The 22,835-nt window shown below is 35.8% G+C and overlaps 1 protein-coding gene across 1 annotated transcript in view; it reads right to left on the bottom strand.

Moving 5' to 3' along the window:
* Positions 1-22,835, bottom strand: part of HDAC9 (histone deacetylase 9) — an 809,523-nt gene that overhangs the window by 243,090 nt on the left and 543,598 nt on the right. The window contains exon 13 of the mRNA XM_058526733.1: positions 9,421-9,598. Coding sequence (XP_058382716.1) covers positions 9,421-9,598 — 178 coding nt within the window. The remainder of the gene's footprint in view (positions 1-9,420; positions 9,599-22,835) is intronic.

Genomic DNA, 22,835 nt, shown 5'->3' with positions numbered 1-22,835 from the left:
CCATAATAAGAAATTAAAGAGTAAAAATAAATATCTATTCAAAATATCTATTCAAAACAGATAAGTACCAGCAATTTATGTTGCAAAGTAAGTTTAATTAATGTATTTTATTCTCCCTTTGACTTACATTATTGTGTTAGAGGAATGTTACTCAAGAGGGGAAAATATTTGCCCCTGAATGTACTAAAATCATGCAGAAGAATGACATATGTATTTTGAAACCATGTGGTAAAAATTATGTTTAAGAAAAAATATCATTTTGCTGGTCCAAATAATATCCATTCTTAAGACTCAAATGCCTTCAAAATCCATCCTTATGCCCCTGACTCACATTTTCATCCTCAGTGCTGATCTCTCTTCTGAGCAGTACACTTGCACACTTGTCTACTCAATTGCCCATCCAAAGTCTCCATTTGGATGTCTCATGGTTTTCATAAAGTGAAAGTGTCTCAGATTTGAGTTCATGATCTTAAAGCACACATGGTGTTCCTCATTTCAGTAAAGGTCATCATGATCTGCCGCTGTTCACGCAAGAAACTTTAGTGTCCCCTTGACACTCCCTCTCCAATGAACCAACAAGTAGTGTCTGTTTTCCCTCCAAAATACACCTTGAGTCACTCACTTCTTATCTCCAATGCCAAACCCACACACAATCTAAGGTACTATTATCTCTAATCTGAACCCCTGAGATAGCCCTTTAACTGGCTACCTGACTTTAACTCAGTTCCATTTGCCACACAATGGGAGCTACTTTTGCTTAAATTCTTTGGTGACTTCACTGATGAGATACTTAAAATATCTTAAGGCTAGCATAAATAGACCCCTCTCCACTTCTCCAGCTTCATCTCGTATACCTTCCTCCCTTAATCTCTATTTCTCCCACAAAGGCCTACCTTCTATTCCTCAAAAGGGTCAAAATCATACCACCCTTGGGATCTGCATACATGTGGTTCTATCTATGCCAAAAATTCTTCCTTCTTACCCCTCATTCGTTTAATTCCTTTTCATTCTTCAAGGCTGTTTTAATGTCACTTCCTTAACAAAGCATTTCCTGAGATCTCTGAATTATGTCTCCAACTATATGCTCTCATAGCATCTTCTACGTCTTCTTCAGAGCATTCATCACAATTACGTAATTGTTGTATAATCTTGTTAATTGTACATTTTCTTCACTATCTGGTAAGATCTATGAAAGCACAGACTAGAATTACTTTGTTTACCTCTGAACTCTTAGTGTCTGGAAACATGCTTGGAATATAGTAGGTCTTCAAAAGTATTTTTAATGAATGAATGAAAAACATAAATAAAGGAATAGATGCAAGAACTAGGTCAGATATCTCCATTATAAAGCCTTCCTTGATGAACCTAAGTGATGGATCTCCTCGGACTCCTCAAGTTTTTGTAGCCTTATTTCTGTAGTATTTTACCCTTTATTTTATATGCCTTAACTTCCTACAGGCAAGTGCCTCTAATACAGGCATTTATTTTATTCAGTTTTATATTTCTACATGGTATTTTTTACGAAAAGGAGACGAATAAATATTTTTAAATAAAGTCAAGAGGAAGACATGAAGGAAAGCAGAAAGGAAAGCAGGCAGGCATAAAAAGTAACATTCCAAATATAAAGATATATAAGACATGTCTTCACAACTCAGATATATCAAGTATTTATGAGTTGCTATTACATGAGAGGAACTGTTTAATATATTTTTAACCACAGTTTCACACTACATAAAATAAAATATATATTAATGATAATAAGGAAACAAAAAATACACTATCTCCTTCATTTTGAAAACATATTCTTCAAAAGTAGAGATTCTAATCATTAAGTTGCTTAATTTTTCAATAGTTCATCTCTTGACTGTCTAATTTCACCTCCATAGTAATTGTTCCCCTTTTAACATTTTCTCCATAAACCACTGCCAAAAAATATATATATGTGAAATAGGTTATGGTAGCTGGAAGTTATTGCCAAGTATCTGGAGATTATAATACAAAGTCCAGGAGCTCTTGGAAAGACATTTGAATTTAAGGGGAAATAAATAAAGTCTGGAACCCCAAACCTCCACTTACTCATCTTAATGATGTAGCAATGAGGTGTTAACAGGTAGATTGCAAGGTGAGACTTTAACCTCATCCTTCATATCCATTCCTTTCCTCTCTCTTTTTTTCTTTTCTTTCTTTCTCTTTTTTTCAGAAACAAAGACTTACAGGGTGAGAAACAAGCCTGCTCTTCACTTTGGGATTCATATGGAATTCTACTTTTCTTTGACCCTTTCTGCCTCACTGGCTACCACTTGCAACATAAGCCAATGGATCAATCTCTCTCTTGATCAATGGGACAAGAGTTAAAATTAGGATTTGCGAAAATACACAAAGGAGTCTTAACAAAGTCTTTACCTGCATTTTAACCCTAGCAGTTTATTTTCTACCAACAAAAAGAAAACTCTTAAAAGTTTTTGATAAATTTTTTAGATAAGCTTGGACTTTGTACTTTCTCTGGCTTTCAGTTCTATTAAATGAGTTAAGTGTTTGAAGCACTTAGTGTAGTATCTTTCCCTTTTCTTAATCATTGCATGTAATTAAGTGATTATTTAGCCACAGAATCCATTTATGTCTTCAGGTTTATACCTAGTCTTATACGACACCGTTAGGCTGAGTCCACTTTGGTCTATCAGGAAAGTTGAATCTTTAGACCTAAAACTCCTGATCCTGATTCCTAGTTCTCAACATTCAACTTCATTATGCTTTTCTGGTAACTGCCTGAGGTTTCACACCTTCCCAAGGTATTTGTTCAACAAATACTTATTAAACACCTTGTAGGGCCAGGACTGAACTAAGGACTATAGCATGACACAAAGACATGGAGCATGATATCTCTCCTGAAAGATGCAGATTCGGTAAACAGTCACTGAATGCTCATTATGATCCAGATACCAGCAACTTCATTTTACTACATTTAACTTATGATCTAGTAGTAAAGGTGAGGCATGTACAACTATAGTTATATGACATGCTTTTAAAAAACTCTGTATGGTAAAGAAAAGAAAAATTTACAGGGCTAGGAGGTCAGAGACGATCTCTTAAAAAAATATACTTTTTTTAAATGACCTGCCATGGGTAGAATTACTGAAATGGATAGAAGGGGTTATTTTGAAGCAAAAGTCATTTCTAATAACCTCCAAATCATACCCACAGCAGTAGCTGTTACAGTTTCTATCCATAATTCTAATCAATCCATAAAGTTTATCTTGCCTTATTTTTTCTATTTCTACTGTATGCTTTACATTCTAACGCCTATAATATTTTTTGTAATATCTTTTAACAGGAGCCAAAGTACCAGATAGAGAAATTTTTAATTATGTGTGAAACCTGATTTGTCCAGCAAGCAAATGAAATATCCAAATATGATTGCTTAAAATTTGCTTAATTGTCCCTCTGAGTAGATAAGAAGTATTTCCTAAGACATAGTTTTTTTCCCCCACATAAATCATCTTATCAGAGTATCAGACAGCTAAAAAGGAAGTGAGTAGAAGAAATCCCACCTTAGGCCTTCCAACTAACACTACATGAAAGTCTGTTAGAACGTAGGAATTGGATTAAGTGTTCAACTACATAGCCAAGATGGGGATTCAACAAAGATGTAAGCTGGCAAAAAGTGAAGTCAAAAGCAATTCACTACAAATTTGCTGGCAAAATATCTGGAAAGATTTGTCTACATTCAAGAATAAGTGAGCAGAATAAAAAGAAAAATCAGAGCCTATGAGAATATGCTACAGAAACTGTAAAGGAAATATCATTCCTACTACTTAGCTCAGTGAACATGATTTACTTAGAAACCAAACTAAGGTCTTAGAAAACATTTTGGCATCTTCAAATGTCAAAGGACATTGGTCCTACAAAACAGGAATCAAAAGCTAAAAGGAGAGATCAAGCTAAACTAATGAATAAAAACAAAGATGGATAAGATAAATAAGGACTGCAAGGGAAACTAATAAATAATAGTAAAATTAAAATCTATATTGGAGGCAACACAAAAGGAATTTACGTTTCAGAAAACCAGATCAGCGCTATTGAATACAAACTTAGAGATGTACACAATGAGAGGAAAACATGGAGAGAATAGATAGCTGAAAACAAAGTTGTGATTGCTCTTGAGGAAGAAATGAGATTAATTGAACAATAGGAATAATTGAAGAATTTTTCTATAAGTAGAAAGAGACACATACATGAGTATGTAACTGCAAATGCTCATCATAAAGATGATTTGTTTTTTTAAATTAACAGGATAAAGAAAATATACTATGAGGCTCCAACAAAGAATGAACAGGCTACCCACAAAGGAACACACATCAGGACGGCCTCAGACTTCTCTTTAACACTAAACTCAGACATCTCCTCTTCAACACTAATGCTTGAGCACTTGACTATATTTCCAGACTTTTCAGACAAAAAACATGTGCCCCAATAAGTCTGTGTCCAAGCATGCGTGAAGGTAATAGGATGACATTCTCAGGCATGAAAAAGCCAAAAAATATTTAAAATTAAAAAAAAAACATATATATACATATACATATATATGTATAACTAATATATATAAATAGTTATACATATATATGTTAATAAATATGATATATGATATATATGACCAAGCTGAGTTACTCTCCTAAATAAAGAAGATAGCTATTTTCATCATCTTCAGTGAGAATTAGAAGAGCAAATTTTGGATGAGTTTTTCAGGAGAAATTTCAAGCACATTTATTTGAGAACAGTAATTTCAAAATTGATTATCTACCCAGAGGAAATTAATCTCTCCATTCTGATACAAGGTAGTAACAGAATTTACTCTGGGAGGTCTTAAAACCCACACACACACAAGCACATGCATACACACATATACATACACATATACACAATTACACACAAACACATATACTTACAGATATTCACACACATGAACACAGACACACATATTACTTTTCTTTACTCTGTTAAAGAAAGGCACATAGGACAAGAAAAAAATATTGAAAATAAATAAATATATATTTTACTTATGGTTACCTCTGAGTGATGGAATAATGAGTAATTCTCCTTTACAGCTTTTTAGATTTACCAAATTGCCTTCAATGAACATGTATGATTTTTTCGTAATTAAGAAAAATATGTTACTCCAAAATTTCACTTAATATACCAATGACCTTTTTTTGTATAATTTTACATAATTCATATCTATTTACTTTCATTTCATTTATTTGTTCCTTTCTTTGTCAATTCATTTTTTTATTATACAGTAAACATGTATACTGAGCACACTCCATGTGCTAGCCATGTATCTGAGTGCTAGGGTTAGAAAGAACGGAAAAACATAGTTTATTCCCTCATTGAGAGTACATTGGAACTCAATCTCCAAAATAAATAAATAATTACAATTTTTGAGGGAAAAATACAGTTTGTCATGAGGGACCATAATAGATTTAATTTGGATTTAGCTGGCCAAGCAAGGTTTCCTGAGGGAAAATATAATATAAACTAAAACTTGAAGGATTAACTGGAGCTAGTCTGACTTGGGAAAACATCTTTCATTAAAAAACAAAACAGAACAGGCCAGCGTTGTTATTCTCATACTGAAATATTCAAATGTTTTTCACTTTCCATCATGATGTGCCACCTACAAGACATCAATTTAAAACCTGTTTTAACTAAGTTATTTTTAATGGCTTTCACAAATGTTGGTTTAGTTTGAGCACTATGATTCTATTTTACATTAGACTGACTAAAAAGATAATGTTACAAAGAAAGAATTTACTCACAGACTATGTAAACTAAACTAGTGTTGGGAGAAAGACCTTAAATCGTACTGGGGGATAGGGAGGATAAAGTCAATCACATTTATTTGCCATTAAATTCTTGTTTCAATAAATCCTGTTTGGTATAAACTAGAACAATTATATCATCTACTGTCAACTTCCTGTTGTGAGCCATGGCCAAGCCTCATCTCTGTTAGGAACAGCTGAGTAAAAGACAGAACTACAGCAGAGAAAATAAAATACATTTCCCTTTCCTTAGTTATCAGAACTCTTATAAACACCATGCCTTGGCTTTAAATAGAATGAGAAAAGTGCCTCTTAAATTGAATATTATTTTTAAAAATTGACTATTATTACTCATATTCCAATATAATATAAAATCCATTTGAATATGTGGCAACCTGGCTTTACAACACACATTCTTCATTATTACTACAGCAGGTGCACAATCATATGCTCTTCCTGTCCCTCCTAGAAATATCTTCATCCAGGCTCTCTGTAGGGCCAACAGGTAGTGGCTCCTTCTTAGTCTCTGTTTCTTGGTTCATTCAAGTCCTCACAGGAAATGGACTGGAGACTTCATCTTTCAACAACTAACTGGACTCAGACAACATTTTCCCCTCAGAACATTGTTTTGTTCTGTACAAAAAGCGGGGTGGCGTGGTTACTCCACTTGGCTGTTGAGGATCCACAAGGAGGGTGAAGGTTTGAACGGTGTGCTTTGAAAATTATGCAAGTTGAGTATTAAATAACTTTTCAGTTGTGCCAAAAAGTATAGCTCTTACAGAATGGATTTAATCAAATCACCTCCTTTTACATGGTATTTGTTTTCTTTTCCTTATTTTTTAGTGGAACAACTATTGAGTGTGTGAGATTGTATGATGTTCTTTTGAAAAAACTTAGATATTCCCAAAGAAAATACCTGAATGTCACTTCTAATGTTTTTAATGTATCTACAACAAATAGATATTAAAAAGTCAAAAGAAAGGAGTTAATGCTTAAAAGTATTTGTTTTCAAACATACTACAAAGGAAAGCCTTAAGAGTTCACCTCTAAAATCAAGATCATTAGAAACACTAAAATGAATTTTGAAATCATGTGGACTAGAAGAGTATGCAGGTGACAGAGGAAATTTAAGTTTGGATTAAAACCAGAACAATGTGTGGAGGAGCAGCTGGAAGATGGTGCATTTCCCTTCCTTTGGATTTGGAAAAGCACCAAATGCAAGTCACTAGTGCCAAATACATATTTTTAATCCCAATGACAGAGGAGGGGCAATTAGTGGATATATAAATTTCATACTTTGCATGACTTTTCTAAAAATTTATTGAGCCTTTTTATTTTAAGAATTTAAGTGTTAGGATGCAATATTTTTAAGGTCAAATAAGTCAATAAGAAGGTTTTTCTCTACTGAAATATATAACCTTGACATCACCTAGTCATTCTTTAACCAGAACAAGAATTATAAAGTAACTTTCACTTCCAGTGTTTACAAATTTGAACTAGTAAATTCATAAATGTTTATGATTATGTGTACATGTATTATATATACACCATACAAATTAATATTTGTTGATTCAACTAAAATTTATTGAATGCCTATTAAGAACAATATCCTGTGTTTTTCAAAATACAAGTTTCTATAATCTCTCATTTAGGCCAGAAAGGTGCCTCATCAAGTCCATTAAATATGAAAATAATCTCAAGTTCATCTCCCTATTGCGGTTAGAATATAAACCCTGATACTAGGATGCTGACATCATGGTTATGTGAAACGACCCAGTCTTTAGTTTGAATGACTAGGTTATATTTACGTCATGCTTATGTTATTAGGTTTGCAGTCTACCCTTTCACCTGGATTCTTCTAAGGCCTACAAACCCTGTCCATTTGGCAACACCGTTTTCTCAAACTTATAGGATCTTTCTAATATTCAGAGATCTTGCTTCATTCATATTGACGGAACATAGAAAAGTAGAAGAAACCAAAGCACGTCAGGAAAGGGCCGCTCCTCTTAACCAAGAAAAGAAATTCTATCAGCAGGATTACAATAGACAGCAGCACACATGGGAACAGTACCACAAAACTTCATAACTGAGCTCACTTTTAAATTAAGGAAATGATTTTGAGTGAATGGAATTAGCATTATGATAAGATGGTTGTTACTTCTTGTTCTCTGAAAGCTTGTAGCTGAATAAAAAACACTTTCATAAAAAAGAATTAAGATTTAAGAATTGTAATTCTTAAAGGCTCCTGCTCTGACTACCTACAAAACGTATTCTACATCATTTATCTGGTTTTGAGCAAAAACTTTCTGAAGACCAGGGATAGAACCAGGCATGACGATCCAAGTGGCTTCCGCTGACACTGGGCTGCAGTCCTGGGTTGTCTGGGATACCGGGGCAGGTCTGCTATGCTCCAAGAAACAGAGGGATCAGAGGCAGTGGCTAATGTGGTGAGAGAAATATATCCAAACATACCCAGCTGCAGCTCCTAGTCTGAAATGTTGGCTTGTGGTATAACACATTATAAAAAGTAGCTCCTATGCATACTTATTAAAGATATCTGTCAAAGTTAAATAACTTGGCCATTTCATTAATTGATTTTTAAATAAAAGGTGATATCAAGGCTTAGGAATGTGATTTCAGAAAAAAGTATTTTAACTTTTCCAAGCACAAAGGGTTGCATGAGGTCAGAGAAGCCACAAAAACAAACTCTGAATCCTGAAAATTGATTCAAAAATAAATCAGATAACCTGTGAGAGCCTTTGGAGGAAGGTACATATGAATTCTCTCCTTGCTGCATCCAAGTTATGAGTCCCTTAGGGGTACAATATCTTTCATTTGATCAGCCACAGTTTGAGAGCAGGGAACAAGAACAGGGTCCAGCAGACAGAAAGGAATATTTATCCACATGGATATTTATGGCACAGTTCCTTTGTAAAGGGAATGGCACCTCTTTTTGTGTGTGTGTTCCAGACTTGACCTTCCTCTGGCCTTGGAATTATCTGGTTTGTTTTCCTCTGTAGCCAGGTTCTGAAATATCAAACACAGCTGTAGGCAAAGGAAGAGGTTGGTCAAATAGCCCACCCAGAGGTGCCATAACAAATGGAAATGAAACTAATGTATGTAGAATTAAGCAAGGTTTGCCTTGGCACCACTGTCTCCCATGAGTATTTGTATGGGAAGTCAGAAGAAAACAGTGAAACAAACAAAACAACAAGAAAAACAAGTTGGAGGAGGGGCACTCTTTAGAATCAGAGGAAGCTGAGCATCATAAATTTCTTAGTGGCTAGGACTACTAGAAAGAAGAGACTGTGGAACACAGCTAAAGAATGTAGAGATTTTTGTTTCCAAAAGGAACCCATGCACCTGTTGATGTGTTTTCCAGGCCCCTGAATGATAACAATTTATGATGCTATTAATACTAAGCCCAAGATTTATCAGATGTGCTGTTTGTCTTGTGACCAATAAAATCTCATAAAATTTGGGTTGCATTGGGTTAAAATGGACTGTTCTGCTATTGGAGTTATTCAGAGCATTTAAATCGCTTAATCCTACAAGAACGGCACATTTATCCTGCCTATTAGGGGGAGTCTTCAGGGATTCCTACCAGTTGCAGAGCGAGGCTGGAGAGGGCAGTCCATTGCTGGGTGAGATAAAACGGAGGCAGCAGGGGAGGAATGCGTCCTGGAGACAAGACGATGTTTCTCTAATCCGTCCATGCCAACCACAGCCAGCTGAGCTTGGCGCACAGAAAGCGCACGTGTGTGCTGGGGCTCCAGGAAGGGCTGTTGCCAAGAAAAATCACAGTAGAAAGAAACATGAGACAAGCATTGAGGGAGACACTGAGAGCGACATGTCAACAAATTAAGTTCATCAGGTCAGAGACATAATAAACGGTGTGAAGGAAAAAGAAAAAAAAAAAAAATACAGAAAAGGAGAGAAAAAACAAGATCTAGTCAATAAATCCATTCAACAGATGTTTTCACACTGACGGCCAGGGCCTGTCTGCCTGGCTAACGGGGAGGTGATGGCAGGAGGCCTGTCAGTTTGAACTGATTGAAAGAAACAGACCTTTAACCTCAAGAGGAACCTCAACTCAGACGCATTTCCTATCTTGATACCAACGTTTTGAATACAGCCCCAGAACTGTTGCAACAGAAAGTGCGAGAACATTCAACTGCTTTCAAACTGCCAATGAGGCTCAATTCTGAAAATTCTACCTTGAATTTATTTCAGTAATATTAGTAATGATGTTTGGGGAAGCCTAAAAATTACCAATTAAATGGCTATATTTTGATATCTTTCAGTCTTCATATAACGGTATAGAACAATGAGTTTTTTGTAAGTTGTATGGTATCATCTCAATACTATAAAAATTTTTAGTTTCTTTACAGAGTATTAATATAATCTCAGTGATTTAACAACGTTATCATTCTTTATACTTCTCAAGTTATAGAATCAAAGAGCCAGAGTTTGGAAGCTCATGGAAGATTCACTTAGTCTATTCCTCTGGCTCCAAAAGAGACAATCTCTAAAACACAGATAGGCATCTAATTTAACTACCAATATTGAACAGCGAATATTTCTTCTCTCTTCAACATCAGAGAATTCATAAACTTTGTACTGTTTTTTATGTTTCTTTCCTTTTCCACGTTCTCAACAAACACGGAAAATAGCTTAACAGTTACAAAGGATGATCATCACATGCCATGAATAAGGAAACTGATACTTGAAAAGGTTAACAAAGTTTTTAAAATACAAATCTAATTCCTATAATTTTAAAAATGTGCTTGCCCTCCTGCTGTGATCAACCTGACCAGCATTTCCTCTTTCAAGACTTGATGCAAACATCACCTTTCCTTAGTGAGGTCTTGCCTTAACCTTCCAGGTAGGTTAGGTGCTCTCCCAGCACCCAATATGTGGCATTATATGTCATACTCATCTTGTATTTCTGACACAAGGCTTGGTACATCCTAAGTGCACAAATTACTTAGTGAGAATGCTAACAAATCCACATACAATACAATTGTACTCAATGCCTATTATGTGGTTTTATGTCATTGTAACTTTCTCTATATATGAGTTAATGCTGTATATAAACATGCAAGTTATGACGATGAATATCTTTTTAGTTACAGACCATAGGCAGAGATTTCCCACTCTAGAAAAAAATTAAGAATCATTTAAAATTAACTTTAAAATAAGTTATAGTTAATGTGTATGTATATGTTGTTACTTCTGTTTTGCTCTGCAGAATAATTGAACCATCAATCAATTGGGAGGCATTTCTCACATACTGAGGCTTTGGGAATTTGCTTTGATGATTAGGATGGCTTGGTCGGGATCTAGTTCTAGTTATAACAGCTTTAACACTTTTGCAAGAGTCTACTCTCTTGATTTCTTGAGTGTCTCCATGTTTAATGCCCTGAGGATACAGCAGTAAGGTTGACAAAGTCTCTCCTCTCATGGAACTTACAATCAGAGGGAATGCAAATGTGTAATTATGACTTTGGGAATTTTCTGGGGGAAAAAGGAGCTTTTCTGCATATGATTTTAAATGCATGGTAAATATATACCCGAATGTTTGTAATATCCAGCCCTTCTCTCTCTTCCTACTGTAATCTCCTCTTTAACCCTCATATAAGCTAATGCAAAAGGCTCATGATTTGATCGCCCCACTTCTAACACTAATCCATCCTATTCCTTCCTGTAAAAATTCTCTTCCTAAAGCCCTCCTGTAAGCAAAAATTTGACACAAAAGTCTCTGAAGGTAAACCAAAGTTTGAAGAACCTCCCGAGCTTGTCATTTGGGCTCTTCTTGACTTGAGGCCAACCTGTACTTTCAACGTTAGATCTTCTATTCCTTTTCCAGGTTCTAGCCCAAATCCTATCTACTGTATAACAAATATCCCCAGGGCCGCATTACAACTTTAATGGGCCCTGGGCACTTTGTCTTTTGGGCCCCTTCCTCCAGAAAAAAATATTAAAAATTACATTTTATGCTTATATTGGCATACATTGCATTCATTATTATAATTCATTTTTTCTTCTGATTAAAATATTGAAATTTAAAATATTTTGTGGGGCCCTTCAGGTATCATGAGTTCTGGGCACAGTGTCTACTGTATCTAAGGGACATGCTGGCCCTGAACATTGGTGCTTTCACCATCTTTTCTGTCATCCCCTCTAGGCGTGTCTATGAAGCTTCACATTCAGCACTCACACACATCCTCTCTAAGGTCCACTTCAAATTTTACATAGAACATTTTTAAGCTCCCACATTAAATGTGCTTTCCCTTTCTATTACATTCCCTTCACGCTTTGTTTTTCTCTCTCCTTTTCCTGCCATCTTCTTTTATATATTAGAGTTACTGCAGGCAATAACTACGTATTGAGCTCATACTCTGTGCCAGACACTTTGCTGATGTGTTGAGCCTTTTTTTTTTTTGGGGGGGTGAGGAAGATTAGCCCTGAGCTAACATCTGTTGCGAATCCTCCTCTTTTTACTGAGGGAGATTGGCCCTGGGCTAATGTCCATGCCCATCATCCTCTACTTTGTATGTGGGACACCTGCCACTGCGTGGCTTGATAAGCAGTGCGCAGGTCCGCACCCAGGATCCAAACCCACGAACCCTAGACCGGTGCTGAAGTGGAGCAAGCGAACTCAACCACCATGCCACAGGGCCGGCGCCACGTTGAGCCCTTTTTATGTTTATTGCCTAGTGAGGAGACAGATACTAAATATTTCTAAGTATAATATAATTATAAATATAATGAATGTGGTATAGGAAAAAATGCAGAGTGCCATGAAAAACTGTAAAGAAGAGTCTGATGTAAAGGTTGAGGGAACATTCACCTAAGAAAGTGATGTTCAATTTGAGATGTGAGGATACACTGAATTAACCAGGTGAAGAGTGGGGGAAGCTCTAGATACATTGTGTGTGTTGTGTGTGTATGTGTAAAATTATCTTTCCATGTATAATATTGAAAGCTTTTTGAATCAGTGACTGGATCTAACTCATCTGTGAACTTATTTTCTACTGCATTTTATATTTTTTCTTATGCTTTCTCTAAGCTAAACAATTATTTGTGCATTAAGAATATGTAACATATATTTGGAAGTTCAAGGCCATTTTTTCCCCATAACATAACCATGTTTTAGATGAATGGGGTTACTAAATGTTTTATCTCTTAATGAATACTCAATACTATAAGGGCTCCATGTAAGTAACACCACCACCTTCCTTCTTTTTTTTTTTTTTAAGCATTTTCTTTTTTTTTTTTTTGTGAGGAAGACCGGCTCTGAGCTAACATCTATTGACAATCCTCTTCCTTTTTTTCCCCCAAAGCCCCAGTAGATAGTTGTATGTCATAGTTGCACATCCTTCTAGTTGCTGTATGTGGGACGCAGCCTCAGCATGGTCGGAGAAGTGGTGCATCGGTGGCGCCCGAGATCTAAACCCAGGCCACCAGTAGCAGAGCGCGTGCACTTAATCGCTAAGCCACTGGGCGGCCCCTTCCTTTTTTAATAAAGCATATTTATTGCTTTACTTGGGCTTCACAGGAACCCTTTGAGATAATGGAATAACAGTTTGCTAACTCAAAAGCATGATACAAATGTTACATCTTAATATAGAACTTCACAACCCAAATCCCACTTATCCAATCTCTACTATCAGGAATGTGGCAATATAGGTAAGAGATAAATAACTACTTGTTCAATAGTAGTTATTTATTTACCACATATAAGTGTCCATCCAATATCTATTGTGCATGACGAAAGAAACAGATCCCAGGGCTGTGGTGGTGTCCCATATAAAGTAGAGGAAGATGGGCACGGATGTTAGCCCAGGGCCAGTCTTCCTCAGCAAAAAAAGAGGAGGATTGGCATTGGATGTTAGCTCAGGGCTGGTCTTCCTCACATAAAAAAAGAAGAAGAAGGAAAGAGATCCCACACAGGGTTGTATAGATAGGAAAGTGAATTAAGCATGGGTTGACACCCAAAATTCAACCACTTTATCCCTGGTTAGTAAGTTCCATAAGGATAAGAGCTTTGCCTATTGACTTATATTCCCATGCAGTGTTTCACAAATAGTAGGTGTTAATAAATATTAGGTTGAATAAATAAGTGAATAGGAAGCTGATACTTGGCCATCCTTAAGATCTCACTATAAGGATAAAACAAGAAAGATTATTATAAGCAATCACAACATAAAAGAACCAAGGAATAGCTAATGAAAAATATAAGAAAATAGAGGCCAGACAAAACAATTATCAAAGGACAATACTCTGAAATTATTTAGTGTTGGAGCCAAGAGATAATGAGGGAAATGAGTGAGTTGGGGATTACTTTTCCTTTGTAATTTTATGTGGTTTCCAAACTTTCTGCACATCACCTATATTAAAACTTTAATTAAGAAAAATGGTGAACGTTATTTAAAATAAACAGCTGATCCTTTCAAACACTTCATTAGGACAGATTCATAATCACTGAACCTAAGAGCAGCCACGGGTCAAATATTTTTGAATCTTCTGCCAAATAATGGACTACAGAAGAGAGAAATGTTTATTCACTTTCAAAAGAATTGACTACAATTATACGCTTTTACAAATGAAGTATGGCTTTTAATGTGTAGGGCAAATCTTAACGATTCAGTAAAGCACACATTATTATGGTGCATATTAGTCACCAAAGTATCACAAAACGGTAGGCCACTTTTATTTCTGGTGGATATTACTCCTCACCAATAAAAAGCTTCCTTCTTGAAGTTGAAAACTGAGAAATTTTTGTGCTGTAGCTGGAATTGATTGAAGTGTCTCACTAAACCATTTATTTTCTGTTAACAATTTTAGTGAAAGAACAGTTTGTCCATGGTTATTTTCCATACTTCTAAGTATGAAAGTACACGTTTCTCTCTTGCATTGTCAGAAAAATAAAATGTCAAACAGTTCAGAACCTATTGTTATTAAAAATTAAATGGATACCCAAATTAACCTTTCATCTATTGAGCCCCATTGGAAAATGTGTCATGCCCATTAAGTGGATAATAAAGATGCCCTCCTCCTAAAAAAGCATTTTTGATTAAAGTATCTTTTAAACATACTGTATTGAGTCTGTTTCTTATGCACACATTAGATGTGTGTAATTCTTTCTTTGGGTGATTTTATCCGGGACTTTTTCTCAGGGAAATTCTCTCAGGTTAGTAAGACGTGTGAGACAAACTTTTTTTATATGAAGTGGTCTAAGGCCGTTATGCCTGAACGTCATCTGTCTCCTCCCACTGATTAAAGCTGCAAATTACTTTCACAGAAGAGTTACTATGCACCTATTTTACAAATTCTTCAATGATGCCTAGTAAGACAGTAACGTCATTGGGGCCTGGGCCTTTCTAAGTTGTGGGGGATAAGCATTGCCATCTATTTGGAAAGTAGGTACGAACAGGTCTTGAAGTTCTCTGTATGACAAGCACAACGGTCTTGCTTAGAGTAATATATTTATTTGGGAGTGGCTTGCTCACGGAGATTTTGAGGTGATAAAGCCCTGGGGCTGAGCAGCCTTCAAGGTTCTATTTTTTTGTAATAGCAGTGATTTTTGTTTTTGTTTTTGTTTGGTTTTGTTTTGCTTGTTGCCACTGCTCAGGGACCTATTTTATGGCTTCTGGGTTTTCACTTTGTTCTGGATGGTTACATTTGCTTCTAGACATGTGGGTGGTTACTCATTGTGTGCTATAATCAATATCATCATGCAATTTCAGCGAGCAAATATAGAAATAAAAAATTATACTGTTTAACCTTTGAAATAATCAGAATTACTTGAACTAGTTTAATAAAATATATGACCTAAAAGTAAAAGAAAAAAATAGATCATGGGAAAATAATTAGAAAAAAATATTAAAATTCTATTTCTAAAGCCATTTCTTTGAAGAATATATGTTCCTCCTTGTTTGCCGTTATGAGCAAATTGAATTTTCTTTTTGGTTCACAGTGTTTTGAATTTCAGAAGTCTTGCTTTTGTAGAAAATTAGAATCATAAATATCCCTAGAGGTTATCTTGCAAAATGCCAAGGGCTAGTGGGAATTTACGTGTTCTAAAGTCTTTGTGTTATTCAGGATAAGGGTAGAAATATTGGTTAATTTTAGACTTCTTAAAGCTAAATATGCATGTTAATAACTTAAAAGTAGCTATTAAATAAATAGAAAAAATGTGTATAGCTTTAAAGTGGACAAAAAATTTTGAAAAAGAAGCAAAACCAAGAAGCAATTAATCTAAAAATAAACGGAGAAAAAAATGAAGCATTGAAAAAACTGAACAAACATAATTCACAAAATAAGATGCTAGAAACAGATTCCCATATATCACTAAACACAGTTGATGTGAATGTATTCAATTTACCAGTTAAAAGATGGAGACAGTCAAATTGAATTTTAAAAATAGAAAGGCTATATTCTTTGGCAGAGCAAGATTGAATTAAAAGGTTCTATGAAGACATATAAGGAAACTACAAACCAAAAAAAAGAAGTAAAAGCCTTGTGCAGCCGTGTTGAAAAGAGACAAAACAGATTTTAGAGGAAAAATATTAGAGACCATATAAGGGTATGTATAAAATAATACAAAATTTTAATTAACAATAACAAAAAAATGTAAACCTAATAACTTGGGCTCAAAATATAAAAAGTATAAATTGGCAGAACTATAAAGAAAAACTGAAAAATCCACATCATGGAAGGAGGTTATAACAAATTTACAACAAAACGATTGAGGTTACAGAAGATTTAAATAACACAATTCACTAGCTTGGAGATATATTGAATTTTGCAGCCAATATATTCTTTCAAGCACACATGTACCAATTACAAAATTGACCAATACAATAAAGCAAGTGTCAACAAACTGTAAAGAATTAATATTTACAATAGAATATTATTCAGGCTTAAAAAGGAAGAAAATTCTGACATGTGATACAACAAGGATGAACCTTGAAGACGTTATGTTAAGTGAAATAAGCCAGTCACATAGGACAAATACCATGTGATTCCACTTAAAAGACATATCTAGAGCAATTCAATTTATAGAGACAGAAAGTAGGATGTTGGTTGCCAGAGACCAGGAAGAGAGGGAAATGGAGAGTTATTTTGAGTTCAATGGGTACAGAGTTTCAATTTGGGAAGATGAAAAAGTTCTGGAGATGGATGGTGGTGGTGGTTGCACAACCATGTGAATGTACTTAATGCAACTGAAGTACACACTTAAAAATGGTTAAAATGGTACATCTTTTCTTGTATACATTTTACCAAAAGAAAAGAGGAATTAATATCATACAGATAATGTACACTGACCACATTATAGTCAGAGATGTAAAGTAAGTAGATGAAAAGGTGCACTATATTCTGTGATAGAATCAATATCATAAAGATAATAGTTCTTCCCAAATTAATCTATAATTTCTGAAATGTTTCAGCTGATTCTAAATTTTGTATAGGAGAGCAAAGGCAGTGAATAGCCAAGAGAACTTTGAAAATAAAGAATAAGTTGGGGAAATAGGCCCAACCAGATATCTACACAAACTAAAAGCTAAATTATTGAAGACAATACAGCATTAGCACAAGAATAGACTAATGCAACAGAACAGAGAGCACAGAAGCAGACCCATGAGTATATGGAAACTTGATATATAACAGAGATGACCTACAGAGTAGCAGGTAAACAAGGAATGTCAATAAATGATGCTGGGAAAACTGGTCATCCATAATGGGAACAACAAATTTAGATACCTACCTAATACTACATGCAAGAAACAATGGAAAGTGGAGTAAAAACTGAAATGTACAATGTGCTATTTAGAAAATCTTAGGAAAAAATGCGGAGAATATCATTCTAAACTTGAGGAAGGAAAGGAATTCAAATACTTCTATTTATCATAAGCCAGAAAAATACAAGCCAGAAATTGCGGGTAAATATTTGCAAAACCTAACATAAAGCAATGTTTAATGTCTACATTACACACATAACTCATAAAAATAAATAGGCACAGAAAAATTGAGAAAAAGTATAAATAGGAAATTCCCAGATAATGAAATAATTCAATAAGCCAACAAACATATGAATAGAAACAATCTCACTGGTAATCAAGAAAATGCAAATCAAAACCAACATGAGATACCATTTTATACTCATCAGACTGATCAGAAATTTAAAAGTCTGATACCAAGCATTAGTGAAAATACACAGCAAAACAAACCTTTGTTACAACCACTTTAAAGAACAATCCACTCATATTTAGTGAAAGTGAAGATGGACAGTAAACCTACAGTAAAAATAGTGAATGGAAAAAGCAAGCATGTATATGAAGTTAATTATTTAACTTTAAAAATATGCAAGTGAATGTTACATATTGTTTAAGTATATACACAAATGTAATAAGAATATAAAGAAATGCACAGGAAAAATAAAAAGCAAATTCAGAAGAGAAGGAATGGGAGGGGGATGAAATAGGAGAGAGATATACATGAAACTTCAACTGTATATATTATGTTTTATTTCTTAAGCTACACATTATGGATGTTAATTATTATAATCTTTATTATTTTCTCTGCATGTGAATACATTTAACTTTTTTGTGTGTGTGTGAGCAAGATTCACCTTGAGCTAACATCTAACATGCATTGCCAACCTTCCTCTTTTTTTTTCTTGAGGAAGATTAGCCCTGAGCTAACCTCTGTGCCAATCTTTCTCGATTTTGTATGTGGGTTGCCTCCACAGCACGGCTGATGAGTGGAGTAGGTCCATGCCCGGGATCCAAACCCGCCAACCCAGGCTGCCAAAGCAGAGCGCATGGAACTTGAACTACTCAGCCATGGGGCGGCCCCTGTTTAAAGTAAATTTTAAACGTTTATTAAATTGGCACATATAAAAACCAATTTTCTTATAACGTACAAATAGTTTTATTGAAAAGACTAAGTTTTTGTAGGGAGGAAACAAAGATTCATTGGAAAATACAAAAAGAATGCATGAGTGAGAGAAAAAAAGAAATAAAGAAGAAGCAAAGTAGATGAGAAAAGAAATAATAAAAATAAGTATGAATTTTTTTTTTTACTAAATTTAAGTATGTTAATTTACTTTTAGGTCATATACTCATAAGATATCCATTAATTTGTACCAACTTTCACTAATAGATAAGTGAATACAATAACATGTATTAATAATATACAATTAAGTATATTTTGTTTCTAGAATTTCAACATATTATCATTAAATTCATCTCAGCGAGAAAAGAATGATACTGAAGGGACTGAGATTAGTGCAGAAGAATATAAACTGGGAATTTAAAATGAGGATTTGGAACAAAAGAAAAAACAAATTTAAATGTGCAAACTTCAAGAAAATATCTAAAGAAACATAAAGACATTTAACAACAATTATTTCTAAATACTGATAATATGATTGATTGTCATTATTTTTGGCTGACCGGTATTTTCCAAATTGTCTACTAAACATACATTTTAATTTTAAGTTATTTTGAAATGTTATACTTTATTGTAATATCAATATTTTAAGTGATTAAATATGCTAAGGTGGTGTGTGTGTGTGTATTTATAATAACCAAGAATGGATATTAATTCAGACTTGGACAAAGAGAGACTAGTAGATACAAGCCACCTGTGAACAGACAGCCAGACTGCATTGTTATACTCCCAGTCCCAAACCTAGAGCCTGGAACACAACAGGGGCTCACTGAAGGTTGAGTTTGAAGAATGTATCTATTTTATCATAGAAATATAACCGCTTCTAGTCTAAGACTAAGGTGAAAAATCTGACTCTCTAACTTATTTGACTGAGCTGGTAAATCCAAGTAATTTTTTTTAATGTAATTTAAATTTCTTGTTTTGCTTCTTCACATTGTGTCATAAAACCCTTTGGTAAACCCATCAACAACTCTAGGTCACTAAGATATCCTCTAGTATTCTGTTTTTAACTCACTAGTGTATTGGAATAATCCCTTTACCATATTAGAACCATAGTTAGAACAGGATGATTGAGATGAAGTTTCAGAGAAAGTCTACTCTCCTGGAGATGTTACTGGGTGTGTAAAAGTACAAGTAATTCAATACTACCTTGGGGCCTTGCAGTAGGGGTGAGCCAGTGGTCGATGACATTTGGCGAAAGACTGGTATAGTGCAGAATAGAATCCAAATATGGTACCTAAGAGCAGTGGTCCCCAACGCGAGGAGTACACACCAATCCAGTACACACCATGGAAGAAAATAGCAGAGTTTCCACTCATATTTAATTTTTAAATAAAAATACAAGAAATCAAATAAACTACACTAATATTTGATATGTGGATAGACACTAGCAATTACACCCAGTCCCTGCATCAAGGGTCACATAGCACAAACTATCTGAGATATCCCAAGGTAGGAAGGGGAGTCTAATTTCAAACCTTAATATACAGCCACAGTAATCAAAACAGTGTGGTCCTGGCTCAAGGATCAATGGAATTGATTAACTCAGAAAAAAAACCTTACATTTACAGTCAATTGATTTTCCCCAAGGGTTCCAATACAATTCAATGAGGGAAAGAACAGTTTTTCAATAAATGGAGCTGGGACAACTGCATATCCACATGCAAAGGAATGAAATTGAACCCCTTCCTCACACCATACACAAAAATTAACTCCAAATGGATCACAGAACTAAATATAAGAGCTAAAACTATAACATTCTCACAAGAAATACAGGAGAAAATCTTCTTAGATACAAGACAAAAAAAAAAAGTGACCCCCAAAATAGATAAATTAGATATAATCAGAGGTAAAAACTTTTGTGTTTCAAAGGACACTATCAAGTAAATAGACAACCCACAAATCAGAGAAAATATCTGCAAACCGTATATCTGATAAGAGACTTGTACTCAGCATATATAAAGATTTCTTACACCTCAGTAATAGAAACACAATCTGATTTAAACATGAGTAAATTTCTTAATAAATATTTCTCTAAAACACATATACAAATGACCAATAAGCACATGAAAAGATGCTCAACATCATTAGCCATCAGGGGTTTGCAAATCAAAACCACAATGAGATACAACTTCACACCAAACAGAATGGCTTATAATCAAAAAGATAGATAATAGCAACTGTTGGTGAGGCTGTGGAGAGATTGGAACTTTGATACCCTTGGTGAGAAGGCAAAATGATGCAGCCACTTTGGAAAACAGTTTGGCAATTCCTCAAAAAGTCAAATGTAGAGCTACCATATGACCCAGCAATTTCAATAATACATATATACCTAAGAGAAATGAAAATATGTCCCACAAAAACTTACACGAGTGTTCACATCAGCACTATTCGTAATATCCCAAAGTAGAAACAACCCAAATGTCCATCAACTGATGAATGGATAAATAAAATATGGTATATCTATACAATGGAATATTATACAGCCATAAAAAGGTAAGTTTTTTTGTTTTGGGTTTTTAAAATTTTGCTCATTCATAAATGCACAATCTTATTTGCTATTTTCAGGGGAAACTTAGGCATTAAATTGCAAGCTGACAAGATATGGATACCTAAAAATGTATAAAAGTATAAATATCTCCTTAAAACAAATTTTAGTGAATCAAGTCTTAATATCTTTAAATTTAAAAAACCCTAAGCCTATCTCTTACATCAAGGTCATAAATCAAACCATGCTCAGCAGCCAGCAGCTCCCCACAGGGCATGCCCCAAGGCCACCAACAGGCCACCCTCCTCCCTGGGCTCCACTAGGGAGAACAGGTCAGCTGGTGGCTAAATGTGCCCTATAGAAAGGTTGTTATAAACTGTTGAAGCCAAACATTTGACAATATACAACAGACCTTACAAAAAGGAAGACGATAAGTCTTACGTTCCGGAGAACTTGGTTAATCAGATTATTAGCAAAGGAAAAGAAAAGAGGGCACAGGCAGAAGTCTCCAGAAGCATTTGAAACTAGACGTGTCAGAGCCTCTGACCTACCTGTCGAGAGCCCCGTGGTCAATGTGCTCCTCTTGGAAGCCGGAGGTCAAGAAGCAAAGAGCTGCTCCTCCCAGCCAGGTCCCCCAGACCCTGACAGTCACCAAGACCAGCGAGAACAGTCTGTTCACCAAGCATGCGAACAGAAGTTTCTAAGGGAATCCTAGTAGCTCCAATGTCATGTTAGGTGGGCAGAGCCCATGCAGGTGGTGTGCGAAGTCGCCAACATCCCCGAAATATTAGAGACAACTGCATAGTTATACAGAGAAAACAAGAGAGCCAGCGAGAAAGAGAGAGACATTTGTGATGCGCCGTCAACACCCAGTTGTCAGTGTAACCCGTCGTTTCAGCTCCAGAAGCGGGTGGACAGGCCTCCCTCCCCGACCTCCATCCTTGGGAGACAAAGGCACCGACCGTCGCCAGCTCCCCCACGAGCCGGTGAGTGGGATGGACGAGGCCATCCCTGCCTCCCTTTGAATGATTTAACAGCTGAATCCAAAATGTGGCAACACTTTTAAGCATTTCTAAAAAAGTGAAAACATTAGGTAGGTTATCCACACTGGGAAAGAAGGGATACAAAGGGATACATTTTCTCTTGTCTGGAAAACACCAACTGAGAAGTCTTGACTGTTGTTCCAGACCCGGATCCTCCTCCTGGACGAGGCCGGGCCTCGGAGCAGAGGCCCGGGAAGGAGCGAACACGCGGAGGCCGCCCCGTCAGGAGCCTCCCCTGTCAGGAGCCGCGTTTAGAGGCCGAGAAACCGCCCACTGATCACACCTGGGAGGCAGGGCAGACTCCCTGGTGCATGAGCCGGTGACCAGCGGGCACTCAGGCCGCGAGGTCACGGGACGGCGGCCACTTCCCACCAGTGAGGCCCCGGCTTCCGTACAGACAGTTCATGCAGCACCGAGAGTGCTGCCCTGGAACGCTCTTCAGGGGGGGCCGGGAGCCTCCTGCCTCAGGCCCATGCGGCGTCGGGAAAATGGAGAGGAGGCCCCCCAGGGACGCCCACCGGCCAACAC

This window comes from Diceros bicornis, chromosome 3 (assembly GCF_020826845.1).
Source record: "Diceros bicornis minor isolate mBicDic1 chromosome 3, mDicBic1.mat.cur, whole genome shotgun sequence".
NCBI classification, from domain to species: Eukaryota; Metazoa; Chordata; class Mammalia; order Perissodactyla; family Rhinocerotidae; genus Diceros; species Diceros bicornis.
The sequence above is the reverse complement of the archived record's forward strand: the minus strand, read 5'-3'. Positions and strand labels throughout refer to the sequence as shown.